Here is a 21325-nt window from a genome sequence, read left to right as displayed (position 1 = left end):
AGACAATAACAGATTTATCTGTGATGAAATCCTGGCATTTACACCATGTACCCATTTTCTAAGTCAGCCTATTTACATATCCAAAGGTTTGATCTTACACACACACACACACACACACACACACACACACACACACACACGCGCACATTTATATATATATATATATATATATATATATATATATATATATATATATATATACATATATATATATATATATATATATATATATATATATATATATATATATATATATATATATATATATATATATATATTTATATATATATATATATATGTCAAGCTTGTGCATGTATGCATGTATACGTGCGTGCATTGGTGTGAGCAGCAGATTTAGCTTTGACACAACCCCAGGTCTTTAGAGGGATTATAGGGCCATACCCAGACAGCGACATGCTGTGCATTTGTAGATGTAGTAAGATGACCTCTAACCGACAGACAGACAGCAGGCTGGGGCTGCTGGACCAATGTGTTCACATCTACACCTGAATGAGGACAAATCAGGTAAAATCTTCACACTGCAAATCAAGCAGAGTTAAAAGTTCAGACAGTGTTGCATTGACACCACTCAGTAATAAAATATCTTTCGTCAAAGATGTAAGCTTCTTTGTTAAAATGGTGTCACCTAGATTCAACCTATTATTACAAGTTAAAACCACACCCTGGCATAATAATTGGATGTTTACTGGTTAGTCAAGACATTTTTATTCAGAATCTTTTTCCACCTCACTTGCAAAATAGAATCAAATGTTCCTAACGTAGCCAAAACACTCACATAAAATAGTATTTGATGAAAAATGTTGGGTTTTTTTCATAAGTAGGGTTCAACTTATATTTTGTTTCACATTATTTACAACAGATCAGTTTAATTAGCCAGTAGTTTGTAATGCCATGGCAATGTTTCACTCGTTATTTTAAGCAAATATAGGCAGCTAGTGAACAACCATCTCCTTCACTCCAGAAAATAAAAGGGCCTCTTCAGAGCCTCATATTTGTCTAAGAGATTTCCTTTCCTATCTTATCCAAGTGAGATGACCTGGAAGTACTTGAAAGATAGTTCAAATTGTTCAAATTCTACAAATGAATTGGAAAGATCCTTGGATGCATGGATATTATTTTGGACATTTATTTATTTTGATTTTTTTTTTTTTAAATTAATGTAAGTGCTGCAACTCGTTTGCCTTTATTTTCTTTTTCAAATTAAATTACTTTCAGTAAGTACTTGCCCTAATCATTCAAACTTTATTTTTTTTTTTGTGATTTGGCATCACTTTTGTGCTGCTGGAAGAAAAAACCTCTCATAATGCAGTTCTTGCCCGATATGACCGAAGACATAGTGCAATTCCATGATCACAAATGTATAAAATGACAACTCCACTTAGTCAAAGTGGAGGCATGATTATCAACAGAAGAGAGACCGATATAAGAAGCTCTATGTTACATTCAGTCTGCACTAATCTAATCTTTTTCATCCTTTTTGCACATTTTATCTTATCCTCCGTCCCTCTCACACATCCCTCACTGTCTCCATCCTTTATACTCTGTGCATCATTAACCCTCATGTTGTTATTTTTTCCTTCTTGACCCCCCCCCATTCCTTCAAATGTGGTGCCTGCTGGAGACATAAAAAAATAATAATAATAATTTATCCCTGTCTCCCAGTGTGGGGATGAATTAGCATGCCAGCAAAGCATGCTAAGTTATCTCACAGCTACAGGCACTGAGTTGTAATACTAAGCCCTGATCATTTCCAACAGGATGAGAAGTAGAACCGTCCGTACAATTCGTTGTGGTGAGACTAGTGCTATGTTTTACCATACTGTAGTTTACTGTACTGTAGCTTTTGAGTACAGTAGTGGCCTGCATTACCTATTGCGATTGATAAAAGGGAAAGTCAATCAATAATACAATTTGCAGCACAATTTTTTAAGGCACAAAATCTTTTTGACTAAAGAATTCAAGCAGTAGAGCAGTGCTAATCACATACAGGAACTTAACTTTGGATTCATTAACCCTAAATGTCAGATATTAACACGGAATTAAAATGTTCTTCTGGAGACATGGTGAGCATGTCCACCTTACAGTGCAAAGTCGCCGGGTTTGCTTCAGGCTCTGACCTTCCCGAGTGGAATTCCCATGTTCTGCCGCGCCTGCATTTGTATTCTTTGGGTTGCCTGCTTTCCTCCCAATTTCCAAAAACATGCAAGGTCGGTCTGTTGAGCACCCTAAATCGGCCTAAGGTATGAGTGTGATTGGTTGTTTATCACTGTGTTCCCTGTGATTGACTAGTGAGAGGATATATTTTAAATGAGGGGAAACAAGCTACATGGAAGTTTATTCTATTCATTTTTATTCATTGTATGCTGCTAAATCCCAAGGTCCATTTACAAACTTGAACTCCAACTTGTTTGCCAGAATATGTTTGCGCTGGGCAATGGGCATGAAAATAGAACGCTTTGTGGTTTAAAACACTCTACTATGACTAAGCCATATTAACGATGTAGCTTCAACAGCTACAATTGTCTTGTTAACGAGCATTTACATCAGTGAGGGATGCAGCTTTGGTTAAAGATGAAGGAGGTCGGAGAGACGATCAAAGTAAGGATACATTCAAATCTTGCTTGTAGTTAGAAAACTGAAAACTCCCACATAACAACTTTTTTGCAAGTCCAGTGTGTAAAGCAGATGCCAAGTCAATCAAAAACAAAGTATTCATTCATGAACCAAGGTAACCTCCATAGCTTTATTCAAAATGTATTCCCATGTACTTTGGAGTCATTTCAGCAAAATTCTGAATTTAGTCTGGGAATTGTGTGTCTTACTGTATATATATATATATATATATATATATATATATATATATATATATATATATATATATATATATATATATATATATATATATATATATATATATATATATATATATATATATATATATATATATATATATATATATATATATATATACTGTATATATATATATATATATATATATATATATACTGTATATATATATATATATATATATACTGTATATATATATATATATATATATATATATATATATATATATATGTATGTATGTATGTATGTATATATATATATATATATATATATATATATATATATATATATATATATATATATATATGTATGTATGTATGTATGTATATATATATATATATATATATATGTATGTATGCATGAGTGTGATCAAATCTAGCTACATGTTAGTTAGTTGTATGTAACACTCATTTCATTGGTCTTTGGTTACTCTTGCACAATCTAATGACATAAATGCATTGAATTGCCTGTGGCGACTAATGGTGATGATACATTCACCTGACATAAGTATTGGCAGCTCAGTTCAGTCCCCACCCTGCTAGCATGGTTCAGGTGGTTGCGCGTTTGTTCCCCGAACCCAAAGATTGTGGGTTCAGTATAGGGCCTTTGTGACTTTGTTGAAATGTCCTAAATTGTTTGTCCCTATTGTATGATTGTATTGTGTCGGCCAATCAATACTATAAGAAGAATATGATAGAGAAACCTTTTTTATCTTTGCAAAGCTGTCTTATTTGTTTTAACAGTATTGTGCTGATGTAGCTCATAGCAGTGATTTAACTTGAGAGTAGAAACATCAGAATGTGATAATAGAAGCATAATGACATGGAAAACTATAAAATAATAAAAACAAAATCAGTGTTTGGCCTAGTGCACGCCACCAGGATATACATAACAGGAACACTACCTTCCTGTTTCAACAGCTCAACATCTTTTTATCGAGAACACACACAGAGACAGAAACACACAGAGACACCCACACACACACCGTATCTCTTCTAACCCCGTCTGCATGACTCAACAGCACCCATTCAATACCACTGACCTATATCTGTCCTACCTGTGTGTCACCGTACCGTTGATTGACCCACATTCCACTGATCCAGGCACTTCTCGGCAGTGACCCGCACCAGATCCACATAAACAGCAGAAGGCGGATGATTGCTGGTTTACCGGTGTTGAAGTTTGCTACCATTAACAACTGCAGATTAATTATTGATAAACCTCAGATACATCACTATTGTGACTCACTATGTGTCCTGCTGGGACTGTCAGTTAGAATATGTGGGACCTTATTGACGTGGAGAGGCCATCATGCCCTTGCTATAAATATGGGTGCATCTTCACTTTCATGTTGGGGAAAGTTTATCATGTTTTGGACCGTGTTGAGCCTCGCTGGGTGTTCTGGCAATCAGTGCTTTCGACACCCACACATGTGGCAATTTAGTGACAGAAAGTAGAGTATAAAAATGAGTGCATTTTAATTTTTATGCTGGGCTAACTGTCATTTACGATATTAGTGAATTTAATTGACCATACTATGCCTCGTTGAACATTACAGCAGATGTAGCAGTGCATCCGAGAATCTAATGACAAAAAGTCATCTGGAGTTTAGACTCACAAAAAGCAGGTCTAAATGGTAGCATGGATAGTGGATATGATCCATATTTATGGATGACAGTATTTACTTCATAAATATACTGGTGAATGCATGGAAAAATACTTCTTAATCAGTGGAGTAATAAAATAAAAAAGAAATTATTTTCATTTTCATCTTAACTCTTTTTTTAATAGGACCCCTGATGACAAGTGTTTTATCTGAATGAGTTACTGTAAACAAATGACAGCTCATGAAGTTGATCATATTTTAGGCAAACATAAACAAAACGTAACCCGAGTTCAAGTCCAAAATCAAAGCGCTCCGGCCTTCCCGTATAGAGTTTACAAGTTTTCTCCTAGCCCACGTGGGCTCCCTCCGGGCACTCTGGCTTCCTCCCACATGCCTAAAAACATGCATGGCAGGTGCATTGGACATACTAAATCATAGGTGTCGAACTCCAGTCCTCGAGGGCCGGCATCCTGCATGTTTTCCAGTTTTCTTTCCCCAACACACCTGATTCAAATGATTAGCTCATTAGCAAGCTCTGCAGGAGCTTCAAAATGATCCCAATCATTTGAATCAGGTGTTTTTGAGGGAAAAGGTTTGAAAACATGTAGGATATCGGCCCTCGAGGACTGGAGTTCAACACCTGTGTACTAAATTGTCCTTACGTGAGATTGGGTGCGTGAATGGTTGTTCATCCCTCTGTGGCCTGCTATTGGCTGGCAACCAGTTGAGGGTTTTCCCCGCCTATTGCCCGAAGCCAACTGGGATAGGCACCAGCAAGCCTGCGACCTTTGTGAGGATAAGTGCCTCGAGAAAATGGAAGGATGGATGACAAAAAGGTTGTATATTTTTGCTTCGTGAAATTTCTGTGAATGAAATTTAATTTTTGAATGGCTGGTCATTTTTCTTTAAGGGTGTGAAGTTTTCTCTTATTAAACTACAAGAAGATATCTATTATAAATGAATGTTAATTAGGCAAAAAGGGCCACGATTTGGCAGTAATAGTCGCTAGGCACATACTACATCAAAATGTGACACGAGCTTGTAGGGGAGGAGAACAAAATTGTACGACAACACATTAAAACACTATAGCACTATGAGCAGATCTGTCTCAACCTTGACAAATGAGTAGGTATCCTCCTATAATAATGATACGGGGGTAAAAATCTACAGAGAAGTTATGGCAATAGTCAACACAACTAAATACAGTATTATTGTGGAAGCCTATAATTAAAAGTCCTCTATGCTGGAAAGAAAATCCAACTTTCCTGTGGCCTTTAGGCCCTCTACACACCAACCCCATGATGGGCCGTTGTGGCCCCCTGTCGATATTGGCGTATTACGTAGTAGATTGACTCAATAAATTCACTATGAACAATGTGCACCGACGCCAACCGCTACGTACATTCTACTCCTCTGTGCCATAGATGGAAATAGTCATTGTTTCTTCAGAGTGACATACATTTTGTGCAATGCATTGTGGGTTTCTCACGTGACATCTGTAGCTTTATTTATGTGCAAATAAACAGACAGCTTTCATTTTTACACATGATGGATCTTCTTGTACTCTTCTGACCAGGTGGGCATTAAGCCGAACATCAACGTTGGGATGTGAAAAAAAAATGTGAGAAATTATGCTTGTTCGCATTGCGTAGGATTAAGATTTCGACTTTAGCCCTTTGTTTGTTTTTATTTATTTTTTTTTTTTTTGCGTTTGTCACTTGAAGAGCCGACGTCCCATGATGAATGCCAACATTCCGACAATGTCTCATTGGCGCTAACGGCGCACAACGAGTTCTGACTATCGATTTCTGCTTGTTGTGTAGAGAGACTTTGCTGTAATAAAATGCAAATTCCTTACCAAAAATCACACCCAAAGTGTTTTCTCCCTTCCTTCAAGCACCTCAAACACAGAAACAGGACTCAAGGCAGTGTCCAATTTCATATGCGAGGCCGACTACATTATCCACAAGCGGAGATCTTGCAGTTTTGCAGCATAATTGCACTTTACACTCCACAATATTATGCATCGACCCAAGCAAATCAATTTGTGTTTTCACAATGTCAAGCAGTGTTTGCACTTCCTTCACCCTGATTTTAAGGAGAATGTGTTGGTTGTGGATGTGTTCCTCCTCAGCCAATAATGCACAGTGACAATGTGATGGTGCGGGGCCACGTGCTATGCAAATATAAGTCTGAAGGAGGTGCTTGAATATTAACAGCAACGACACACTTGTGCTCATTGGTTCTCAATGACATCATCGAAAGGGGCTGCAGAAAGAATGAAAGGAGCATGAGTCTCTCACTCTCAGTCCTAACTTTCCCTTACATGCATTATTAGCACACATTAAAAATAATTATTAAACCATTTGAGGTTTTTGCCAGTACATGGATGCTTGCCTGAAATAATTGAATGACAAACATTATGCAAACAAATGATTCTTCCTCTCACTTGACTATCAAAGTAATGAGTTTTAAACAGCAACAGTTTTAAATAACAAAAGCCGAAATGGCACTCCAAAATTCGAATAAGTGTTTCATTAAATATAAATAAAACAACTGTATGTATGTTGGTGCTACAATACAGTATTAGCCATACAGCTTGCATTGACAACAAAAATGCTTGATGGCAAAGACAAATAAGTTTTTCTGCTTGGCACATAGCCATTTGTCCAACTTGCAATACCATTTAGCTGGTTATCAGAAACAATGAAACGCACATGTGTGAGAAAACCTCATATTACATAAAATGTCTCCAAAACAACATTTATTCTAAATCTATTTGAACTCCGAGTAGTTTGTATATTGATTGTGAGAGAATCTCTGACCGATAAAGAAGAAGTATGGCGTTAATCTACTTACTTAACCACGTTGGTTCAAAATTCAGTACTCTGCCATCCTGCCGAACATTTAATCTCCAAAGTATATCCAGGTTTTTACATTTCCATGTATATCTTGAACGCATCCCTCAAGGCAAAGCTGCTCCAGCGGTATAAATCCAGAGTCCTCATCTTCTCCAAAAATAAAAGTGTTCTGTCTCCTAATCCTTAAAGCGTCCTCATAGATGACTCTGGAGTTCCTCCGTCTGCCTTCCAAATGTCTGAGTTTTAGTTTCCAGCTGAAATCAAGGAAGACACACAAAAAAAGTAAATCATGAAAAAAACAACAACAGATAAATCGGTTTATTAAATGATTTACAAATACATTTTAAGAATCCAAACAATGTATCACCAACAAACACTTTTGACAATATGTCAGGTTGTCTAAGCTTGCAAGTTGGTGAAGAAAAAAAAGATTAAATTATATATATTAAAAAAAAACACATTCAAAAATTCTGAAATTAGCCATTCCGACTAACTAATTTGCTACAAAAACAACTGCAAACCCAGCATAAATGTACAGTACATTATAACTTAAAATTAAAGGAAAGGATGACATATGGAATGTAAACCTCAAAAACTTGTTCAAGGAAAGTTTATATAAATTCAACATGTAGTGTTGTGGGGTTAAAAAGAACTAACTTGGGAAATCCATTGCCTGACTGGAGGCTTCATGGATTTTATGGTGATCAAAAGTACATGTATATTTCATTTAAGGTGTAAAAAAGAAAAAGAAAAAAAATTTGCACTCACTAAAAATCAAATGTTCCACTTAAAAAAAGTTATTTCCCGCTGGATTTGTGCACCTTTCTGAAGTTTTCTTTGTATGGGCTGAGAACAAAGGAGCCTTTACTGTAACAAAGAAGCTGCTGAGACTTATACCTGTTGATCTGTTTCCAGTAAACGTGAAGTTTTCAACTCTTAAACAAGTTTTATGACACTTATATTGAAGCCTTAACATTCCAATTTCTTCACAATTGTTTAATAATACATTCAACAAGTTTCTTCTTTTCTTACACTTTTACACCTGATTACGTTGTTCTAAATTCCCATAGTGCATTCGTAAGCTTGCAGGAGCGCGAATAAAAACAATTAGCAGATTTATCGAGCTGTGTAATTTCGTTTGCATGAGGAAACAAAAATCACTTTATTTGTGCCCTCTACGCAGACATATACACACCGAAGGGTCGCGTTCGCTGTAAACTTCTGACAGGCGGCTGCTTTGTCTTTGAGTCGCAACATCCCGAAGGAACAAAATAAGGCAAATAAATAAGCCTATCATCACTTTCATCAAAGTTTGTAAACATTAATTGAATTCCACATACTGTATTATGAGCATGATGACGTCCGTTCAAGTAGTGTCCAAAAAGCTCGAGACAGCGCATCAGACAAAGGAAAAGAGGGACCGCTCCTCTCTCTCTCTCCTGACTGCCGCTGTGTGTCTACGCCGCTCTACCTTCGCTGCTTTGTGCTCAAGTTTGAGCGCTGACGCACCAGCAAGAGCGGCAACTTTTACTGGAAAAGCACACGCAAAATCACCAAGGGAGCCCACGCACACGCAAGTAGTCTTCACTGAGGCAACTTACCTGAAGGTGCTCTGCTCCTTGCGGGTAGCCGCGCGTGTAGTATGGGAGTAAAAAAATAAATAATAAAGTTTGTTAGGACACATGCAGCTTTTGTGTTGTGGAGTCCCCCCTTTGTCTACACGTGTGATAGATGGATGGGGCTCGTTTTGGCCGCGCCTAGTTCATTGCGCTCTCCAAACAAGAGTCCCGCCCTCTCCGAGTCAAACTATGCACACTTCCATATAGACTTCACTTGACCAATATTGTGCAGTGTGCATATTGGTGACCAACAGTTCCTACTTCACCTAATATCATCTATACTCGTGACACAGCTTGAGTCATTTCTCTTCTAAAAATATATATATATATACACAAAAACCTACTTTAGTTTATTTGGTGCTTTTGCTGCACTTTTTTTTTGGGGGGTGGGGGTTGTTTTCATCCAAGTTGTTGTACAGTTGTTGTCCAACTGGACTAACCGAAGAGGACGACTTATAATTATTTGGAAAGCAGAAGTTTTCAACAGCGGCTCAGTGGAGCGTTGGTAAGCACGTCCGCCTCACAGTTCAAAGCAGTTGGTTTTCCTTTTCCTCACGACACAGCTGAAGTTCATTTTGCCATACCCGAAATTGCGCACCAGCCATGTTTCATGAGTCAAATGGAATGCCTTTCCATGTTCTCTAACCAGTTCACTCACTGAATCAGCTGGAGACATCATAACCATTACGTACATGATCCTCTCCATTTTAGTAATATTCCTGTATGTGAATGAGAATGGACTCGCACGTTGGTTCAGTCTAGTCACTTCTGTTATTGAAAATATTGCTGTACTGGCTAACATGAGCTGCTGTTAACTGCAACAAGCACTGACTGCTTACGTCCACTCTCTAGCTCATACCGTTATGGTAATTATTGTAAGTAAGAATACCTGCAATTGGCTTGCAACCATTTTACGGTGTCTCCTGCCTACTGCCTGAGGTCAGCTAGGATAGGCACCAGCAAGCCTGCGCACCTTTCGAGGATAAGGGGGTCTAGAAAATGGATGAATGGAAGTTTTGAACAGAGCAAAAGTAGAACAAAAGTTTCATGAGTTTCTCATGTTCAAAATAGCATATGGGTTGGACTTATAGTAAAAGTGATGGAAGATGATGATGACATTTTTTGTTCAAATTCATGCAAATGTTCATTGGCTAAAAAAAACTATTTTGTTGGAGTGTCAGATTGTCAGATTAAGTGTGATCAATGAATTTTCAGTCATAGTTCAATCATTGTTTTTTTTTTAAGCGTCAGAAAAACGTCTCTAACTTTCTGATTTCTGTATGCTTATTAAATCTGTTTTTTTATACATCAGTTGTGCTAGAATTGACTAAATTCAATAACACTCTGAAGTAGACACTTGATTGGCTGCCATCTCGTTCAGCATAATCTGTTAGGCTCCTGTTGTGGCTTGAAGGGCAAGTTCAGGAGCAGAAGGAAGACACGAAACTGGAAGAGCATGTGAGAGTTTTGGGCCAGTTAGTTGTATTAATTTAATCTACCCAGGCATGTATATTTTGAAAACATACTGTTAAATAAATTGATCAGTCTAAATCTGTTCAATAATAATAAACAAAATACATAATTCTGTCATGATATGAAATTCCGTTGGCAGTGTTGGTTTTGTTTTATTTCATGTCATTTTTTTGTGTCCCTTGGTCATGCCTTACCAACTTGTTCCTACTTGTTCATGCCAGCTTTGTTGCATGTGCCAATGAATAAGATCAGTACAGACACTGGTGTCTTTTTGAAGTGTGCCTCGTAGTTGGGTCAATTTGATTGTATTTAGGTCCCTACTTTTTTCAGAGTCAGTTGATTTTTACTGTCATGAGTGACATTACCATAGCCACATTCCCAGGTCTTGCTTTTTTGCATTCATGCGCTTAGCTCGACACCAACACCATGAAAACACAAATGTGTGACAAAATATTGTAGTTCACTCTAAATTGCATTTGTGTTCCAAATGCTGTACATCCAGGAATGTGAAATTTATTTTGTTTTTGAACAGACCAAAATGCAGTGCATATCTGGCAATACTGATTATCTGTAACATGTGTGGTTTGTCAAGTCATGTGCACAAATTCAAGTCAAATCTGTTTCAAAACCAGACCAAAATAGATCACAGCCACATTGCTGTATGTATGGAACAGGTCATATTACATATTTTAAAAAGAGCAACAAGTGAATTTCACAGTAGTAAGCAGTGTACTTTTAACCAAGTCAACAAAAACAGTGTTTGCTCTTGTGTGCTTGCTGGTTTGACTAAATCGCAACTATAACTACAAATGGAGGACAATATCATGAAATGTCAATGTTTAGCCATGGTACTTGGTAAAAACAAACTGATAAAAGTTATTTTGTGTGGCTCTGAGTTTCAGGCTGCCACCATGTTGGCTTTTTAAATTATGCTTAGGCCAGTGTGACTGGTTGAAATCATGGAAATTATTCAGTTTAAAAAAGAAAAAAATCATGGCCCTTATAATTTGCAATGGAATTGCAGTTTACAGCATATTTCAAACAGGGTTATTATACAGCTCGACATTTCACACTAACAAAGAAGAAAATAAATTGCGTACAAAATGAGATAGAATTTCTTTTTTTCAAATTGTCCATGTTTTGTCATCAACTATGACTTGCCATTATGATTGCATTTTATAGTGCTACCAATTCATATTTAACTGCAACATGTCAAACATATTAGCTTCAGTGTTTGTTTGTTTTTTCCCCTTTTCTGTTTTTCTTAAGGGGATGAGGTTCAGATGTGATTATACACAACTTGTGATGAACTTGCAAGTCTTAATGAGTGATACAATAGGTCAGTGGTCCCCAACCTTTTGATCACCACGGACCGGCTGACTGCTCTAAAAACCACATCATCCTTCTCACTATGTATGTAATATCAACAGCGGCCATAGGTGGCGCCAAATAAACAAAGATCAAGCACAAACGTATTGACTGGTAAACTAAATTATCTCCAAAACATTATTTCGGGTGCAGCCCACGCGGCCTGGTACCGGTTGATCCTCGGACCGGGACTTGGGGAGCACTGCAATAGATGTTATGTGAACAAATATATCCAGGGATGCACTTTTTTGTGGGTTACTCACTTGAGTACCTGGACCTAGTGTTATGTATGCACTTAAATAAATAGGAAGAAATGGGACGCACATGCTTAGGCGCACGAAGGGAAACGAGAAAACTATTACACAGAGATTGCAATGTTACTGCAGTTTTTCCCGCCACCTTCACCTTCAGCTCAAGCTCGAGTGTCATGGATGAAAGTTAAGACGGTATGCAAAAGCGTGAAGTAAAGCATGTGACATTACGCATCAGTGATTTCTGTCGCGCATATGTTCCAGCATTATGTGCACCCATGAATATATATGCGCAAAATGCTCAATTCACACTAACTATTTCCATAAGGCATCTGTGTGTATTGTGTGTAGTTTGCAATATTGTTAGAACATCCTTGTAGCCTGGGACTGATTTGTGAATTTCTTTGCAATTTAATCCCCACATTTATGAAAGAGAATGATAACACAGTTTAGTCTTAGGTATTCAATAAGTTAGCTTGTCAGTACCACAGCCACATGCAATAGAATTTTAGCCATCACACAGACATGCACACATGCCAAATCAGGCAGAGGAGACTGTTGTTTACTCTGACCACCTGAAACATATTTTAGATAGATTAAAGACAATCAGTGAGCACCAATTAGATTCAGCCACAATCAAGAATGGTAATGATAAGAGAGTGTTGGGCGTGGTAGCACAATGTAAGAAATGTTATTTCCTGGTTTAAGACAAGTATTTAGGACTTACACCCAAATTGTACAGTCTGTATATCACTGGTAGGCAGCATATCCATCTGTGCCAACAGGCGCTCAGAGCCCTGTCAGGAAGAGTGGGAGGAAGTGGGTGGAACAAACCATTTTTGAGGTGGCAAGGGAGAGGGGGTTCACCTTAAGTTCTATATATTTCATTAAAGCACTCTATGTTTACGTTTGAGCTTGCTTAAAAAGCACCCTCCCTCCAAAAAATGATAATGTCACCTTCTAGTGTTGTGGGAATTTATACACTCAGTAATTTCCAAAACTCCTTATCCCTCTGCTGAGGGGCGAACATTGGCAAATCTTGAACATTCCTTTTTTAAATACATTCGAAATTTCCTTGCTACACAAAAAAACAAAAAAAAAAACAAATGAGACTGTTTCAGAATGTCTTAAGAAAGTCTTGAATATAATTGCTACCTTTAAAGAACCTTGACAAATTCCTGATGTGAATGCATGTTGCTACCTTTGTCAACACTTGCAAATGTTTGCATCTCAGTGGGGTAGGGCCTTTACTTTCTCTTGTGAGTAAATGGTTTTGAATTGCTAACATTGTGTTCAAACGTGTTCAGCCTTAGCCCTTTAGCCGTATCAATTAAAACGCACACGAAGCTGTTTGTTTGTCAGGGAGCATTTTATTCCTTTTATTTACATGGTACACAAATACACATGGAGTTTTAGTTCATATGGCTCTGTCACATATTTTTTATACATGTTTTACTTTGAGTTGTTTTGGCAGAGAGGTGGGATTAGCACAGGAGTGATCATCCGCCCACCACCCCTCACACCCCAATCCTCACCCACAACACATTGGGCTGCCTTCTTATCTTATTGGTTGACAAACCAGCTCAGTAGCACATTATCATCAACAACTGTGCTTTCGTGCGGAGCAGATGTTTGTCAGTAAAAACAAACTTGAAAGACTAATTTCACAAATATGCAAAATTACTGTCCGCACTTCTTTAAGAAGATGAAATATGTACAGGCACTGTTTGAAATTTTTGGTGCAAAAGGCATTCATTTTGGGACACTCGAGAGGCCTGAAGTTTATTAATAATAGTTTATTAATAATGGGGCTAATGTAGCAAATGTGCAGATTCAGTCGGGAGCAAAACCTGAATCGAAAACGAGAGAAATACTGATACCACCACTGCTTCGCCCCCCTGGGAAGATAGCTGAGCAGATAGGTCGACATAGAAATACAGTCATGGCTCTCTTTACCCACCCACTAGCACAGCTCTTATCCCCCCCACTGTGGTTTTACTGGACCACTGACTCCAGCAGCGAGACTGTTCCGCTCCACTCTGCTGTGCCCCGGCTCACGCCTGCAACTCTCCCACAGAGGAGTCAGCCGAGCAATGCATGAGCCATGCATGAGCCTGCACACTGAACAGGCTTCCTACAGCTTGGAGGGTCTTAGCACATGCACAGAGGTGCCAGTGCTCTTTGGAACTGTACAAGATTATACGGGAAACTGATGACATTATTATGTGCATGCATGGCGCATGATGATATTTATCATCGGGGGGTTGAGGAATAAAGTATTATACCACAGCTAACACTGAATGACTGCTGAAAGCAATGTGAAAATATTTATATTCACTGAGGAGTCGGTAATTACACCCAGCCATGCACTGTTGGGATAAAACGGATATATAAGCAGATTGCTGTGACTCTGCAAAGGCTTATACCGTTTCTTGGGGGGGGCTGTTGCAGATTCATCGAAATATGCACTGAACATACTGCATTGAACAGCAGCATCTCATACACTTCTCCAAACACTACAATGCATCAGCCTTTTTGATACTGGTGGTCAGCTACATTCCTTTGCTACCGTGTGATAATAAAAACAAAAACTAGGTCGAAAGCCTTAATACCACACATCATGATAAACAAGCTGCGAACATGTAATTCAATTAAATGTTTTCCAATGACACCACTACAAAGAACAGGAAATGGCCATCACATTATTTCATTCTTTGTCATGTATAGACTGATTGTTCACCATTTCATATAGCTAATTAGGCTAGATGTATAGTACACAAAAAAATAATAAAGTAAACCTTGAAGCATGCTCATTTAAACCACCATGCCTGATTGAAGACCATGACCAACCATCAAAAAGTAATCTGCACCCCATAAATCATCACAGAGGAGGCAGACATAGAATGTCTGCTCTCGCTGTGGGGATATCCTTGTACTGTCATTCATTTCATGCAATAGAATTTTAGCCATCACACAGACATGCACACATGCACACACACGCGCGTACACACACATACACACTGTAGATATTCACAGACCTAGACAGGCAGACATGCTTGTCAGCGTGCTGGAGGGCCCTTGGCTGACTGCTACTAAACCAGCCCTTCCCCCACAATAAAGATCTGTCTGGGAGAGGGGGAAGGGAAAGCATGACTGTCTGAACATCACACAGCCAGCACACAGCATAATGTGTTAGAATAAAATTTCTTTAAATAACAGACAATGTTCCAATATGAATTAAAGTTGGCCCCTTAATAACATTGTAATTCAGATTTCATAATCATCCATATCAACACTGTGCACTTGGATTAAAAATACTTAAATATGTGATCTTAATGGCTGCACCTTGATTATAATGTAAACTGTGTTATTTTCTTTTTTTGTTTTTTTTTGGTGAGGGGGGGGGGGGGGGTGTCTTAAGGGTCTTAAACGTTTCAGGGCTGATACACAGCGGATCGTAGACGTTACATGACAGTCTTTTCAGCAGATGTCACCTTGTGCATCACCGTTTGCAGATAGCAATGGAACTGTCCATGCATTCATTTTGAATACATTATGAATCACACACGAATTGGCAACATGAATATCCCACTTGACTAAATTTTAAAATAAGGTTCAATGTATGCTGTTGCAGGTGTAAATTTAAAGTATTCTAACCTTACTGCATTGGATATCAAACTGCATCTTGTTTGTTAGCAGAATGATAATTATATGAATCAAATAATTAGCATTACCATTCAAGTTTCCAATCCTAAACCCTTAGTCACAAGTCAATTAAGAAAAAAAGGTGTGTACCCATATTAATCACTCCTCGGGGTACAGTATATTTCATTTGAGTAGTTAGATTTTAAGTGGCCAAATAATATGTAGCTATCACAGACAGAAACACATCTTAGTGTGATCTAGGAAGTGTGTGTCTGAAGAAGGGGGGGCGGGGGGGGGGTGTGTGTGTGCAGAAGCGGCTCTTGTACCAAGAGTCCCAATAACAATTGTGTATCAAAGGCAGAATATCGCACCGCTAAAACCAATTGTTGAAAAAGAAAGTTTGAGAATAAAGAAAGAGAATCACAGCTTTTCAGTTCCAGCTGATATTTATTTCCTTCCTTGAAAAAGTTCTGTACACAAGTTTATATCAACAATCTGACAGGCAGTGAATGAACACAATTTAGCTGGCATGAGTTTTCCTCCCTTTTTCTGAGACTCCAAAAAAAGGGTGGTTACTTTGTTTATGGCATGATTGGAGACAATACATGATAATTCTACACAGCATATTGCACAGGATGGATGAAAAATAAAGTTAATATACTTAAAAAACGCTTTCATTTATATATTTATAAAAAGTCCTGAACTGACCACCTTAAAAAGTAAGGATGTGTAAAAGATAGTCGTTCCAGACAGTGCCTGTCTTCGATAGTAACAACATACATAAACACACAATCTTTTTGCTTTATGATACAGTCAAATATACAAAGATTGAGTTTCATTTGTCCTCATTTTTTCCTTTTTTTTTCTGAAAAACACAACAGCTAGGTAACCTGAATCCGAAATACAAATGCTATTCACCATGCCATAAACATACTAAACAATTATCTAATAGTTACCCAACAAGTAGAAAAGATTATATATTCAAATACAATGAGAAACGCAGTACAAGTAGATGTTGCGGAACTCAAGTCGGAAATTTGAATATGCTTGATCTTGATCTTTGTTTGCTATCTAAAAAGATAGCCGATTCAATCCAGTGGCTGGTGGAGTTTGACATCAGTTATGAAAACATCAAGAAAATGAGTCAGTTTTAAAGCTACAATCTCCTTGTGTTGTTGTAGGCAATAGATCAGAAAATTAAATCAAAAATAAGGAGTGGCTGCTTCAGAGACTGACTGTTAAAACTGCATGCTCCACAGGAATAGCTCCTAGCAATAATCAGTTCATGTGTCTTAAAAGAAGCCTGTAACTGGCACTGTAAACTGTAGAAGGTAGTCTGCCACAAAGACTGGTGCTGCGTTCAAGGGCTATGGGGGGGAGGGAGGACAAAGTACATGCATTTGTCTGCATTGCTAGACATCAGTCTAAGATGACAATATGAGATTAGTTACAAAACTCCAAATTCTTACTGGTGATACTGTGGCAAAATTAAACAAATTCATTATTGATTAGAGTTAAATTACAGATAAGGATATCTGCTTTGTGAAAATAGCCAAACGTGGCAGACGAAAACTTGACAACCACTGTATATGTGGCTCACTTTGCAGGAAATTTGGGCAGACACAACAAACAATTTTGAACTTTCCAACAGACCTTGAACGCAGCATGGAAACCAGTCATAAGAGGTTTCACAATCAGGAAATCCAAATGTAGCTGAATTACTAGGTTCCACAGATCGATTGTTGACTCCTCCTTTTCCATATAGATTTGTACAAAAATACACTGAGAAAATAATCAAACTGTTTCCTATATTTTAAGTGTTCAAAGTGTGTACATTTAAATATTAAAAACAAAAATCAAACTTGTGTGTTTTTAAAACTCTAGCCCTTCGCCTGAGAAGAAAACGTGACAGAACGACAAATAATCCTGTGAGAACAAAAGAGGACTCAACGTGGAAAAAAAAAATACAAAACTGCTTGGCCCAGTATATAAATACAACATCCCATATAAATGACATCTGAATACATGTACAAAACAAAGCTCTGAGAATCAAAACATACTGGTGAGGATTTCTGAAATTAGAATTTTGGTCCTGAATAGTCGAGAACATGTGTATAAAGTTCAGCACTGATTTGTAGTTGCATTTGAATCCTGAAGTTTGAAATATTAAAACAGCTGGTGATAATTTCAGTGTCATTTTATCAAAAAATTATAATAAAATAAAAAAGACAACTGAGGTGAGGCTATCTATACACATAAATAACCCTAATACTGTACTACTATTTGTAACTGCTTGACAATCTCACATAAGATGCCAGCACAAGAGAGGAACAAAGTGAGCTATCATGCTTCAAGGTGTTTTTTCTTTTTTCTTTTTGTTTTTTTTGTTTGTTTTTTTTTTTTTTTTGCTTTTGAGAAGATATCAAACTGAGGGGACAGATAAACAACCCACCTGTTTCATACAAAATCCCTCTGTGACCACACGTCAGTAAAAATGTCGTCCAGAGTTGTGTACCTTTTGAGTCGTGAAATTCACTTGGCAAATTAGTAAAAAAAATGTGAAATGTCCCTTTAAAAAAAATCAGCAACAACATTGATTAAGTGAACGGCGGACCGCGTAACGTGCAAATCAATCACAGTAAAGTCGTTGGGGTCAGTAGGTTCACCACCGAGCACCCCCTCCCCCCAAAAACAGGAACCCCACCAGTGTTACGTTTCTCGCCTTCTCGCTTGTTTTGCGCCCCTCCACGCTCGCCTTCTTCTTCAGTCCTCCGCGGTCCGCACATTCGAACCGAAGCCGCCCACAGACGGGCCCCTTTCGGCTTTAAAGGTTGAGCTTTCCAAGCACTTGCAGGCGAGAAGAGACGCCGCGGCTCTACTTTTGAATGGGTACAAACTGATCTGGTAGTTCGGAGGCAAAGCAGGAAGTTGCGGGATCCAAGGCTCCGTTTGTTACCGCTCGATTCTCAGTATGTGAACACCAGGTTGGAAATGGTGGACTCCAGCCAGTCCCCGGAGATCATTTCGCTGACTTCGGGCGTGCAGTAGTCGGGGAACTCGAAGTGAGAGCCCCCGGAGCCGGACTCAAAGTTCAAATCCAAGTCCCTGTCCAGCACCGAGGAGCCGAAGCTCCCCAGCGACATGCTGTCAAAGTTGGGGCTCGGGTTCATGTCGAGCAAGTCGTCCTCGAACTCTTCGTCCTCTGAGGAGGAAGAAGACGACGACGAGGAGGAGGCGGAGCAGTGGGAGCCGGAGGGTGTGGGCGAGGAAGCCCGCCGACTACCGTACGCTTGCCCGCCGTGACGCCCCGACGAACCGCCCGGGGACTCGCTTTCTTCCTCCCGGCCGCTGGACGCGTCCTCGTACAGGCTGAGAGGGTCGCTGGAGTCCGCCGAATTGCTCAGCGTCGGACTAGCCGGGACGATAACTGACGAGGCGGGACTGGCGCTCACGCCGCCCCCGTACACGTGATGGTACACCCGCTTGGCCCGCTTGCCCTCCGGTACCTGCTTGGCTGCGGACGACGGAGCCTTGGACTTGCACAGGGAGATGTTGTGGTTGTTGTGATGGTGCTCCGCTGGCTGCTCAGAGGCAAACTGTGAGGCTTTGGCGCTACTGCTGTTCCCGAAAGATGATTTGTGGGCTTTGCTGCTAGGCGATTTGAGTCCGTTTTTCCTCGTAGACGAGGACGACTTGATGCTGGTGCTGTTAGAGCTACTGTTGACTTTTTCCCCCTTCTCCCCGCCGCTTGCCGCCTTGGAAGCGCTCGATTTCACCTTCTTCCTGGGCCGGTACTTGTAGTCGGGGTAGTCCGCCATGTGCTTGAGCCTCAGCCGCTCCGCCTGCTGGATGAAGGGAATCTTGTCGCTGTCTCGCAGGAGCTTCCATCGCTTCCCCAGCCGCTTGGAGATTTCGGCGTTGTGCATATCGGGAGACTGCTCCATAATCTTCCTCCTCTCGATCTGGGACCACACCATAAATGCGTTCATGGGTCTCTTAATGTGGCCGCTCGGAGTTTTACACCACGCCGGGTTGTCTCCCAGCTTGTCCCCGGCGGTCGAGGAGGCCGTGGAGCCGGGGGATAGGGGCGAGTCAGCGGGGTCAAGATCCATGCTCGCCCCGGAGCTCGAATCCCCGCTGAAGAAGGAGGAAAGCGCCTCCGCGGTGCTCTCTGTGTGGCTCATCTTCTGCACCATGCTGCCGCTCTTCTCCGTGCGCTTAAAAGCAAACTCAGCTCTTTTCCTCCCAGCGTGTGAGACGAGTTAAAAAGAAAAGGACAAAAAAAAAAAAAGTCACTCCTGTGATGTGTGTATAAACTCAGTCCAGACTGGCCAAATATAAAACACAAAGTTTAACTTCCAGGGCCTTTTCAGTGTCTGATCTCTCTCCCTTCCTTCTATGTGGTAAAAATCAATAAAGACGAGTGGTGCCCGGCACAACACAGTCTATGCTACTGACTGGCCTCCCGAAGTGCACTTCTAAGTGTTTTATTCTCGGCATCAGCCTGTGTCCCCTCTCCTAGAGACAAAAGCCAGACATGCTGGAGAGGGAAAGGGAAAAAAAAGGAACTTAGAATGAATAACACGGTCCGCCCTCCATCTGTAGACTTGCAGCAGAGTTTTAAGCAGCCCTGCAGTCTGAGCTCCCTTTGCATGCATTTATCCCTTCCCGAGATACAACTGTGATAAAAAATAGGCCAATGGGAGGCTGTCGCTAGCCTGCCTCGGCGCCAAACCGACGCCCATCTCGGCGCTGATTGGTCCAAAATGGAATCTAATAATAATCAGCGCGTGCAATGAGCAGCCTCGTGTCTGACCTCATTCCAGAATACAAGAAACTTCAAAATTTTTAAAGAGACACAGGCTTACGTTATCGCCCCCTCCCCTTTTTTTCCTACTATACCACCGAGCCCATGTGCATGTCATTAACATATAGCTATAAGGGAAGCAAAGTGTATTTTGCCAAATGGAAAGTTTGAGAACAGTTTGTACTAGTGGGTAAAAGTGAATTCAAGAAAAAGACACCCTGACCCCCCCCCCCCCCCCCCCCACCCCATTCGGAATAAAGAGCATATAACATAGCAGGAAGTCTCTGCTGGCAATACACTTCCACTGGGGCATTAAAAAAAGCATTTAAACATTTGTCAGTAAAAGGAAATACATTTATTCCCAATTATGGTCATAAGGTGAAAATATGTTGTAGTCTCATATATTTAGCCTATCATAACTTGCCCTCTACGGTGACACGATGTACTTAATATTGCTGTCACTTCCGACGTGTGTGCGTGGGTGGCAGAACACGTTGAATATTGAGCAACAGAGCAGTCGAGCCTCAGCACAATGTCTGACACCTCAGATGGTTGGAGTGATTTGAGAAGTCTCCCTCCGTTCTCTTGTTTTCTCTCTCTCACTCTCTCCCTCTCTAACCATCTAGCTCACTCTGTTGGGCGGTCCTTTGTAGGAACACAACAGACCAACCCCATGCAGGGGCACACACAGTCGTACGCGAAGAGAGGGATTCAGACGGCTGTTCGATGAATGCACACCCATCCAGGCAGTGTGCACACTGACCCCCCCACCCCACCCCACCCCTCTTACACACACACTCACATGCAAACGTACACACACCAAAATC

At 39.9% G+C, this 21325-nt stretch overlaps 1 protein-coding gene and 1 long non-coding RNA gene across 2 annotated transcripts in view; both read right to left on the bottom strand.

Moving 5' to 3' along the window:
• LOC148425604 (uncharacterized) overlaps positions 1–9058 on the bottom strand; it is a 79460-nt gene extending 70402 nt beyond the window's left edge. Inside the window, exons 1-3 of the long non-coding RNA XR_015865125.1 lie at positions 8937–9058; positions 8676–8865; positions 7334–7589 (exon numbers count right to left, since the gene is read on the bottom strand). This is a non-coding gene — a long non-coding RNA (uncharacterized LOC148425604). The remainder of the gene's footprint in view (positions 1–7333; positions 7590–8675; positions 8866–8936) is intronic.
• Positions 9059–16118: 7060 nt separating this feature from the next.
• On the bottom strand, positions 16119–20308 carry sox4b (SRY-box transcription factor 4b). The gene has a single exon (XM_088411016.1). The coding sequence runs from the start codon at positions 19885–19887 to the stop codon at positions 18658–18660; it is 1230 nt and encodes a 409-aa protein (XP_088267142.1). The 5' UTR covers positions 19888–20308; the 3' UTR covers positions 16119–18657.
• Between the last annotated feature and the right edge of the window lie 1017 nt (positions 20309–21325).

The sequence above is a fragment of the Hippichthys cyanospilos genome, chromosome 3, assembly GCF_059441005.1.
Source record: "Hippichthys cyanospilos isolate Australia breed blue-spotted pipefish chromosome 3, RoL_Hcya_1.0, whole genome shotgun sequence".
NCBI classification, from domain to species: domain Eukaryota; kingdom Metazoa; phylum Chordata; class Actinopteri; order Syngnathiformes; family Syngnathidae; genus Hippichthys; species Hippichthys cyanospilos.
The sequence above is the reverse complement of the archived record's forward strand: the minus strand, read 5'-3'. Positions and strand labels throughout refer to the sequence as shown.